The 9,878-nt window shown below is 43.2% G+C and overlaps 1 protein-coding gene across 1 annotated transcript in view; it reads left to right on the forward strand.

The window, feature by feature from the left end:
- GARS1 (glycyl-tRNA synthetase 1) overlaps positions 1 to 7,045 on the forward strand; it is a gene marked incomplete at its 5' end in the record, with an annotated part of 104,613 nt that extends 97,568 nt beyond the window's left edge. Inside the window, one exon of the mRNA XM_086948717.1 lies at positions 6,735 to 7,045. Within this exon, the coding sequence (XP_086804843.1) occupies positions 6,735 to 6,860 (126 nt within the window). The remainder of the gene's footprint in view (positions 1 to 6,734) is intronic.
- Between the last annotated feature and the right edge of the window lie 2,833 nt (positions 7,046 to 9,878).

Here is a 9,878-nt window from a genome sequence, read left to right on the forward strand (position 1 = left end):
ACCTACTACTCCACTCTGGGTAGTGAACCTAAGCTAGAAAGGAACAGGTGTTCTGTTCATTCAGAAAGCGAATGAGCAATAAAGATTTCATTTATTATTGTATTTATCTCGACACATTTGCTGTCTGCTCAAGGAAAGAGGTCACGTCAGTTTGTCGTCTTACTTATTGCTGCTTGGAAAATGGGGTATATTTTTCATTTTCTTACTACAGTTGTAGGTTTTTGTCAAGTGAGCTGCCTGAAGATGTCAGTTTGTTTTCTAACACATAACATTTAAATAGCCTGTAAGTGAATATTTCAGAATATATCAGAAATCATATTTTTTTGGTAATTTGTTAGGGTAATGCACATTAAGATTTAAACCGGTTTAAAACAATTCAGAACACTTTACTTGGTGAGGTGCAAATGACACACATTTGCAGAAATTTGATTTCCAAACATTGTTTGTACACTGCATAATTTAATCCGTAAAACCGCATATGAGTAGGTAATTGTGTGGCCACTTCAATGTAAAATCTGTTGATTGCAAATGACAGTGTGCTAACATTTCATGCTTTAGTTAAGTATTTATTAAAAATTATAGTTTTTAAACGGGATTTAAGTAAAATTCCTGCCCCGCCCTGATGACAATAGGGTTAAAGAAAAAGAGGCAAGTCAGGGGTCGTTTGTGTCCTATATGTGGCTATATTTGTATTTAAAATTGGAACAAACGTTTAGTCCATTGAATCAAACAAGTGTTTTTTTTGTACTGCAGGCATGCTGAAGTTGCATATTTGAAGGCGCTCTCATATGTGACAATAAAGAAAATGGCTTATCAGTGAATTAAAATATTTGCCCACAATCTCATCATTTGAAACAGTTTATGGGTCAAGAGAATTCCAATTAGGTTGAGTAGATTATTTAAGTCACTAGACCTGCAGGTCTGGTAACCATTTTATGATTTGTCAAGGCCTGAACTTAACCTCATTCTGCCAGTTTCCACCTAATAAGAAGTAGCAAGGGTGTCAAAGTTCCACTTCTCTTGCTTCCAATCTGATATTGAGAAGAAGGTTCTGCTGTTGGTCCTGATGTGCTCAGAGTTCATCAGGCCATTAGCAAGACTATAGCATGTTGAGGCCTTTAAGGAATCTATGCTGTGTATATTGTGCACTCTTTTGTCTCCCCACGGTGGGCCATTGGGCCCCAGTGATCCGCAGGAGCCTGCAGTCGTGTTATTGCCAGCAGATCCATCATTGGTGATGAGTGAGCCCCTGGAACCCACTTGTGGTTCTGCACTAATTCCAGTGCAGACTTCCATTCCTTTTCCAAGACCTGGGTGGATCACTTGCCTATTGATGCCAGTACTGAATTTGCCGGAGGTGAATCTGTGCCAGGTCCGTTGTCTGACCCTCAGCCAACTTCCTCTCAACCCCGACCGAGGTCATGCTCACAACCCGCTGAGACACAATGCATCTCCAAACTGCTTGGATCTGATCGTCTGCCTCCGTTATCACAGAGGCATAGTCCGAGGCTCAATTGTCTATTTATTTTCCATTCTGCCAAAACCTTGCAGCCATCTGGAGATGACTATGGGGAAGATGGGATTTACCTCCTCACTATAATAACAGTTTCGACATGAGTATACCGGAGGCCCGAGGGCTTAATACTTTAGTCGATACTGGTTTGATTTCAAATATTGAGCCACCATCTCAAGTGTGCTCCCTTTGTTGTGATTATTAGACGTGGCTGCTGAGCTCCTGGAGCTACAGCTGCCTTCTGTTGAAGTAAAGATAAATGTCCTTACCTAAGGTTTGCAACCTCGGCCTGCTTCATCTGAGGCTTTGCTGCCACTCAGTGAAGCCCTCACTGATGCCTTGATGGCCACCTTGTCAATGTCTTGTTCTTACCGATTTATGAATAGACAGCCAGACTGCACAGTCCTGAACCTGGAAACCTTGACTTCTTTTACGCAGCTTCCTATTCCAGAGATCCTAGTGGGCCAGGCTTCCAATAGCAAGATGAGCCCTCAATGCATTTCCTATGACCACTCCCGGCAGACAGTCCGAGGATTGAAGCATTCAAAAAACAAATGTTCTCTTCTGCTAGCCTAGCCTTGAAGTCTGTAAATGCTGCTTGCTGAATGTCCCAGAAGAATTTAGGGCCTCTTTGGCTCAATCTATTCATGATGGACAGGATGTGAACAAATACGTGGTTTGTGCCACACTGGATACTATTGATTGTCTGTGACAAGCCACTGGCACTATTGTGGTGCTCCGCCGTCATGCATGGATAAGATATACAGTTTTTTGGGTGATATGTAGGTATCCCTTATAGATATGCCTTTCAATGGCTCAAGCCTATTGGAGGACAAAGGTGATTCTGTCTTGGAATGCTTTCAGGAGAGTCTGGCCACTGCACACTCCCTGGGCCTTCCGCCCCCTGCCAAACAGTTTCCTCAGCAGCTTAAGTGCTTCCGATGTCAATCCAGGGAGCTGGCATATAGGCACTGCCAATCTCCCTAGCCCCCACTGCTGTCACAATTTCAAGGCTTCGGACCGGTTTCTAGCCGGAATCATGCAGATTCCACACAGGCAGTGATCCTCCCAGTCCCCCCTCCCCTGTGGCAACAGCTTCGAATCTGTTTGCACTTAGCCGCACACAACCACCTTGGGGAAACTGGTTCCTGCACTTTCTCCAAGGGTCGCGATCTATCACATCTGACAGGCGTTTCCTCCAAATGATTCAGCATGGTTATGCTTTACCAGTTATTTCTGCCCCACTGCACCATCCACCCACATCAGAGCAGGACCTGTCCATTCTCAAGCAAGAGGTGCAAACTTTACTCTCCAAAGTTGCCATTGAGGGGGTTCCATACTTTGAAGTAGGAACAGACTTTTATTCTTGCTATTTCCATAAGCTGAAGAATAATTGAGGCCTTCAGCCCATCTTAGACCTTTACCCTATCAGTGCCTTCCTGCAGAGAGACAGGTTCATAATGCTCCAAAGTTCTGTCTGCCCTGGATCACAGTGACTGGATGGGCCTGAGACCTGCAGGATCTATAATCTGTCCTGCAGTCTCTCAGACATTACCTGTAGTTCAAGGTGACCAAGAGCATTTTCAGTTTACTGTGCTCCCTTTTGTACTCCATGTGGTTGCCTTCCATCCGCAGAGGTTCCGGAAAAGTGTTTTCCTCTACTTTAATGGCTGTCTGTTGAAGTTGGGCTTGACACAGCCAGCCAGGGCCCATCTGCAGGCTACGGCAAACCGAACATCCTTGGCGTTCTTGTTCAGCAAGCCAATGCCACAGTTGACTCCTTTGCAGATGATACCTTTTATCAAACCATCTTAATTACTGAGCAGTTGAGCGCCTTCTTTCCATCTCAGTGAGTCTAGGACATTGACAATGATATGGATGTCTCAACCTTGGCCCTAGATTTCAGTGAGAGCAGTTCTGAGGCTTATTGACCTGTTAGCCTCCTTCATCCGTCTTGTTGACTGCACCAAGTGATATATGTTGCCTCTGCATTGGAATCTGAAGCCTCAATTGCCCAGCACCAAGGAAACCTGAATTGCTCAGCACCAAGGAAACCTGTCTCACTCCAGGTTTTAGAGAAGACTTAACAAATCTGTAATGGCTGCTCAATTGCATTTGGACCAGCCACTGGCCGCGCCCTCTCCCTTCCCCACCCAGAGCGGACAGTGGTGATTGATTCGTCACTGCTGGGTTGGGGAGGTCCTCTGGATGAGGTGGAAATCAGAGGACTATGGTCTCTTGCAAAGTCCTGGCTCATGATCAGTCTGTGGGATTTGCAGGCCATTTGTCTGATGCTGAAGGCCTTGCTACCATCCCTCAAAGTGAGACCAGTTTAGGTTGTCACAGGGACTACCACTGTCATGTGGTACTTCAGCAAGCAGGGCAGAGTGGGATACTGGGTCCTGTGACAAGAGGCTATCCATCTCTGCTGTTGGCTGGAGCCTCCCTGCATCTTGCTGATCGTCCACCACCTTGCATGATCTTTGAACACCAAGGCAGACAAGCTCGCCGGCAGTGCCTGACGGATAACAAATGGCATCTGTATCCCTAGGGTGCACAGGGCATCTTCCAATAGTGAAGGGAACTGTGGCTAGATCTTTTTACCACTGTCAAACATGCAGTATCAAAACTTTGTACTTTGGAGTGCCCACCAATCCTCTCACTAGGGGGTTAGTCCTGGCTAGTGTGGGAAACTGGACTCTTGTACGCATTTCTGCTTCTGCCTCTCCGGAGTTCTGAAAAAGGTGAGGAATGACCGGGCCCAAATCATAGTGGTTCTGGATTGTGCCAAGAAAGTGTGCACCCAGAACTTAAGTGAATGAGCAGCTATTTCCTGATCAGACTACCCTTCAGGAGGATCTTTGGTCACAGCAGCAAGGCACGGTTCTGCACATAAACCTGCACAATCTAGAGCTGCATGCATGGAGATTGAGTGGTGTCAGTTGGCTGTGTTCGATCTACCACCTGAGGTTGTGGTTGCATCCTTCCTGCCAGGCATCCATCTACAAAGTCCATCTATGCAGGGTGCTCGACTAATGTAATTCCTGTCGGGGAGTCCACTATACAGACCCCTTAGAAGCCAAACTGTTGGGTGTTTTATTGTTTGTTAGCAAGGTTTTGCAATGGGCACTAACGAAGGTTATTTTTCAGCTCTTACAGCCTTTTTTTGTGTTTGGGTTTCAACTTTTCGAGTTTAAATTACTTGATGCAATGCAGTTTATTAAAGATGTGTTTCCTCCCAAACCGTTTGTGATACCATTGTGGGACCTCAACTTAGTATTGATGCTCTGACTGCTGCTGACGACTCTGGCTGCCTTCTTTCTGAAAGTCCTCACCCCTCTCTGTTGAGCAATGGATCACTCTCCCAGTGTTCTTTTCTCCACCTCTCCTCATTAAAGGAGTGTGAGGCTCTTTGATTTGAACCGCAAAGGAACTTAAGTTTTTACATGAATTGTACCAAGGACAATGGGTGCAGAATCCTCTTTATGTGGGGTTCCCTGTGGCAAACAAAGGAAAGTCCTTGCAGAAAATGACTCCTTCTAGGTAGCTAGAAGCAAGCATCTGAAAGGTCTGAGAGCCCATTCTAACAGGGTTAAGGCTGCTTCCACTGAATTGGCATACAAAGTGCTTGTCCTTGGCATCTCTAAGCCTCTATCATGGGCATGTGTGCATATGTTCACAAAGCACTATTGCCTTGACCTCCAGATCAGAAAGTATGGGTATTATGTCTATTTATTCCTACAGGTAGTTTTGGTCTGAGCCCAACCCATAGACCCATCACCATTGGGTGTTAGTGCTTTGGTATTTATTCTAAAGGCGAGGAATCTGCGGGTGGGAGCATACATCAGACGAGAAAGTTGCTAACCTTCAATAATAATCTTTCTGCTGGATATTGTATCAAATCACAGATTCCTTACTGAACTCCCATTTCTGTGGAGTGGTCACTTGTTACCATTTAATAACATCCCAAATGATATATTTGTACTCTGATACTGACAAATGCTTTGTGCTCTGCTTCCGAGGGTGTTGTGGAAAGGTCAAGCAAGAAACTGAAGTCCGCATGCAGGGATGGTGCTTATATATGGTGCTGCATTTTAACCCAACACCAAGTTGGAACACATTAGGCACTTGTGAACTAAAAACTGTGTGAACTATCAGGCTATGGGCATACATTAACCATTGTATTTTAGCATAGAACCTACACCGAGTTCATGTTTAGGTATGTTAGAATATTAAACCTTTTTTAAGTGCATTAGACCCACAGTTCTAAGCTTGTAGTTAGCAGATGCTGAGGGGCAGGGGTGCTACTTCTACTTTGAGGGAGCCATTCGGTAACTGTTTAGTGTTTAGAAAATTAATATTAGTAGATATATAAACTATATACATACAAAAGCAAAATGTAAAATTAAAATTAACTGTAAATGTCATGGAATTTGATATTGAAGGCTAAAAATTAAATTGGTTTGATTAGCTTGATTCATAGGAGCTGCACAAGTACAGCAACCCGCAGCATGAATGACTAATAGTCTCAATTGAACCTCTGACAAAGAGACCATGCATTAGGAGCAAAAACGACAGTTCTATGTTAGCGCCCTTATCGCCCTGTCTTTTAGAAATAAGACCACATTTTGAAAAGCTCAAACCTTCACATTAAAATTAATATTTAGATCTTTGTACATCTTTTGTGCATTTAATAAGATGGTTAATATTATGCATATTTGTATGATGTGTGCATTTCTGTAGAGGTGTATTTTCTTTGTTCAAATCTTAGAAATTGATTAGGCCAGACTCCCTGGCTTTCAGTAGTGATGAAGTGGGGGTCCACAGAAGCTAAAAGGTTGAAAAACCATTGCTCTAGACATTTAATCCACATGTGGGGAAGTTTTTTTTTTTTTACAGTGCTGCCCTAGAGAATCTAGGTTTAGCGTTAGTTGTTGGAAGTATATGCGAGCCATTTTCAAGCAGTGGATATGTTGGTTCCTTGGACTAGTAATTCTCGAAGTTAACTATTGCCCAGCAGCCCAACTATGCAAGGAACTGTACATATCTTCTTTGCCCCACAGACCGAATAAGAAAAGCATAACGCAACACTAGACTTGTGTATGTGAAACTGTCACTGTAAAGATTGTTTTATATTTCCGAGTACCCAATGTTTGTGGTCCTATTGAAGTTCCTCATTAGTTGTCTGTTAACATAAAACATTTTCTCTTATATTGTTTAGATCTCTGAGCTTCCAGTGATTATTCGGGATCTTGCAAATGGTTGCCTTACGTGGGCAGATGTGGAAACAAAGTATCCAGTGTTTGAGGGACAGGAAACTAGCAAAAAGGACACAGCAGAAGAATAAAATACAAACCCTTAAACCGAAAATACAGTGTTCACTTTATACTGATCTGTTACTGTCATGTGAAATATCGCCGGGTCAGCCATTACAGCCTGCTTACCCATGCACTACGGGGCAATTTTACCTTCCTTCCACTTGAATCAAGTTAATGAAACCTGCCTAACTTCAATAAAATAATTATAATCTTTTATAGCTCTTTCTTGTGTATCCTGCACTTTTTGTTGCTTTTATATATATATATATTTTCTGTCTTGTTCAATTTGGTGACATTTTGGAGATGATCAAGCACATATTTCTGAGGTAACTATTTTTTTTGCTCTCTGGTTGTATTTTGTGTACATAAATTTAAAATGATAAATGTATATTTTTACTTGTTAAAATGAAGCCTGTATCAAATCATGCCCGACATTCACAAGGCAGGGCTGGCATTCACATCTCCTGGACTTCACTTAACGGCTGTAGATAGAATGGTCCTCAGAACAAGCCCTACGTTCTTACCTAGGATGGTATCACAGTTTCATGTCACTGTTTCAAAGCAATTTAGCTGTCTGTGTCCTTTCCACAGCCTGATTCGTTACAGAAAGAATATTACTCACCTTAGATGTAAAATTAGCTCCAATGTATTCTATTGAGAGGACTAAATTAAAAACTTTTCTAAAGACCAATCTACCTTATGTAGCCTTTGCAAAAACTTACAATGTTCAGTCTGTTTCTAAAGCAGGTAATGCAAACTGTATTGGTAAATGCATCTAAACTTGCTAAGCAAAGGCCACACTTGTACTCCCCATACCTCGTAGAGCAAAATATACACATAAGAAAGAAGCAGCCACGGCTATCCGGGGTAATATCCCATTAGCAGATATTGGCAAAGTTGATATTTGATAGTTGATAGTAGCACTTTTAAACTTAATAGCAATATATATTAGAGGGATTTTTAACTTTCCCCAACATATTCCAGGACCGGAGTATTTTGGACTAAGTTGCACTTCATGGCTATACTAGAGATGGAGTTTGAATAGTAAAATCGCCTTCCTAGGGCCACAAAATCCTCTGTCTTGCAGGCACAGATCTAGGCACGTTTGGGAACGTTCACAGACTTAAAAAGCTAACCACTCCTTGCTCTGCCCACTTCCTAACTCTTGGGTTGGATTTGTTACTGAGGCTTTCTCTGCAATTGTAGACTAGCAACACAATAAGCAAAGTTACTTTTTTTTAAATCCCTCCTTGAACCTTTCCTCCCGATTTTCCTATTTTGCATAATTTAATGCAAAGGTATCGCTTGTTCATTTCTTGCAGAGAAGTAGTAGAAAATAGGAAGAGGAACACAAGAAAAACAGGGAGAGGATCAAAAACAGGACGAACGCTGAGGAGGAGCAACATTATGAGGAGAAGCAGGAAGAGAATGAACAGGAGGAGGGAGAGCAGGAACAAGAGGAGCCGTAGAAAGATGTGGAATAGGAGAAGGATGACTAGGAGGAAGCAAGTGTGATTGTAGACCACTTTCTTAGATCCAGTGGTGTAACAATAGCCCCCGCGGTGCGGGGGTGAGCTCCAGAGGGGGCACTGTGCACAGGCAGGCCTGAGCGCTTCTGACTGGGTCGGGAGCGGGGGGCTCCACAGGTTTCGTTACACCACTGCTTAGATCCTGCCCTTGGCTATAGACTTAACTCTCGTACATAAGTAGGAGTAATCTCCTACTTATGCCTTGTGAGCCACGTTCACGTTAAAGTCCCTTGCCTATTTCGGTCCACTTAAAGAACTTGGCATGTCAGTCATGTCATAGAATTGGGAGATGGGAAAGGATCTCAGCTGTGCAGAGCTCAGCGGAATATGGGAAAAATTCTTTAGGAAACTATCTTTTTACTGGATATAGTTTTTCATTGTGGTTAACCCCAAGCCCTCCCATGATGGGAGCCATGCACCAGACCGTTCCTCATGTCATCACTTCCTTATGCATATGACTAAATGGGCACATAAGCTTTCATGTGTGCTCTGAGAAAATTTGAGGAAAAATGGACTGCCTGGCCCAGGTAAAGATGGGAGAGGGGAGCACCAAGGACTGTGTTAATCACCCCCTTGCATATTATATTGTGCAGAGGGATGGAGAGAAATTGCCGTACACTTATTAGGTAAGAACCAATGTGGGAGATTCTAGCATACAGGAGGGTTACAAGGAAGATTGAGGAAGGATTTAACATATGTTTAGATAGGTTAAAGTGAATAGAGATAATATACAACTGCAGAAAGGCTGAAATTTGTAGAGGGGAAAGAAGAAAAATATAGATTAGCTACGGAAAAGAAAGCCAGAGGATAGAATGGCATGCACCTTTAAAGAAACAAGAGTGGCCCGTTGCAGATCTGATTGTGGAGGGGCCAGATACAGCACTGAGAAAGGCAAACGATTTGGAGTGGTCTCCCCACCTTTCCTCGCTAGAAAGATGATCTCGAATCAACTTTATACGGCAGACCAAATGCTTAGTGGCATACTCTAATATGGGCAAGGCATTTGAGATGATCGAAGAATTGGAACAGGGGCAAGAATGGCAACATTGCTGCCAGTAAATTCTGAAGTCAATTGGTGGTAGGAATACAGGTCAGGGATAGCACTGTTCTTGGCACAGCGATGCACAGGGGCTTTCTCTGTGACATCCACCACATTAGAAATCTTGAACACATTTCTGGAATGGTTGGTGAACTCAAAGTTGGGGTCCGATGCCTTTCTGTCCCTGGTTGGTGCCACAAGAGCTTGAGAGAATATGGGTCTGAAGGGGTTTGAAAAAGATGTGAGAGATATTGAGGTGCCTTTTGGCACAAGTGAAGGCTGAAGAGCCAGCAACAACAATGCTGGCGTTTCCAGGTCTTAAATTAGGTTCTGTGGCAATGGAATCCCTACTGCTAGTAAAGCTGAGCAGACTAGTGCTTAACGTGAAAGACCATGTTAGAGAAGGCTTGAGAAAAGTCGAAACATTGGTATGACATCTTAACTTTGCATGCAATTTAGGGCTATACAAAGTGTTTTGC

The sequence above is a fragment of the Lissotriton vulgaris genome, unplaced genomic scaffold, assembly GCF_964263255.1.
Source record: "Lissotriton vulgaris unplaced genomic scaffold, aLisVul1.2 SCAFFOLD_5188, whole genome shotgun sequence".
Classification (NCBI taxonomy): domain Eukaryota; kingdom Metazoa; phylum Chordata; class Amphibia; order Caudata; family Salamandridae; genus Lissotriton; species Lissotriton vulgaris.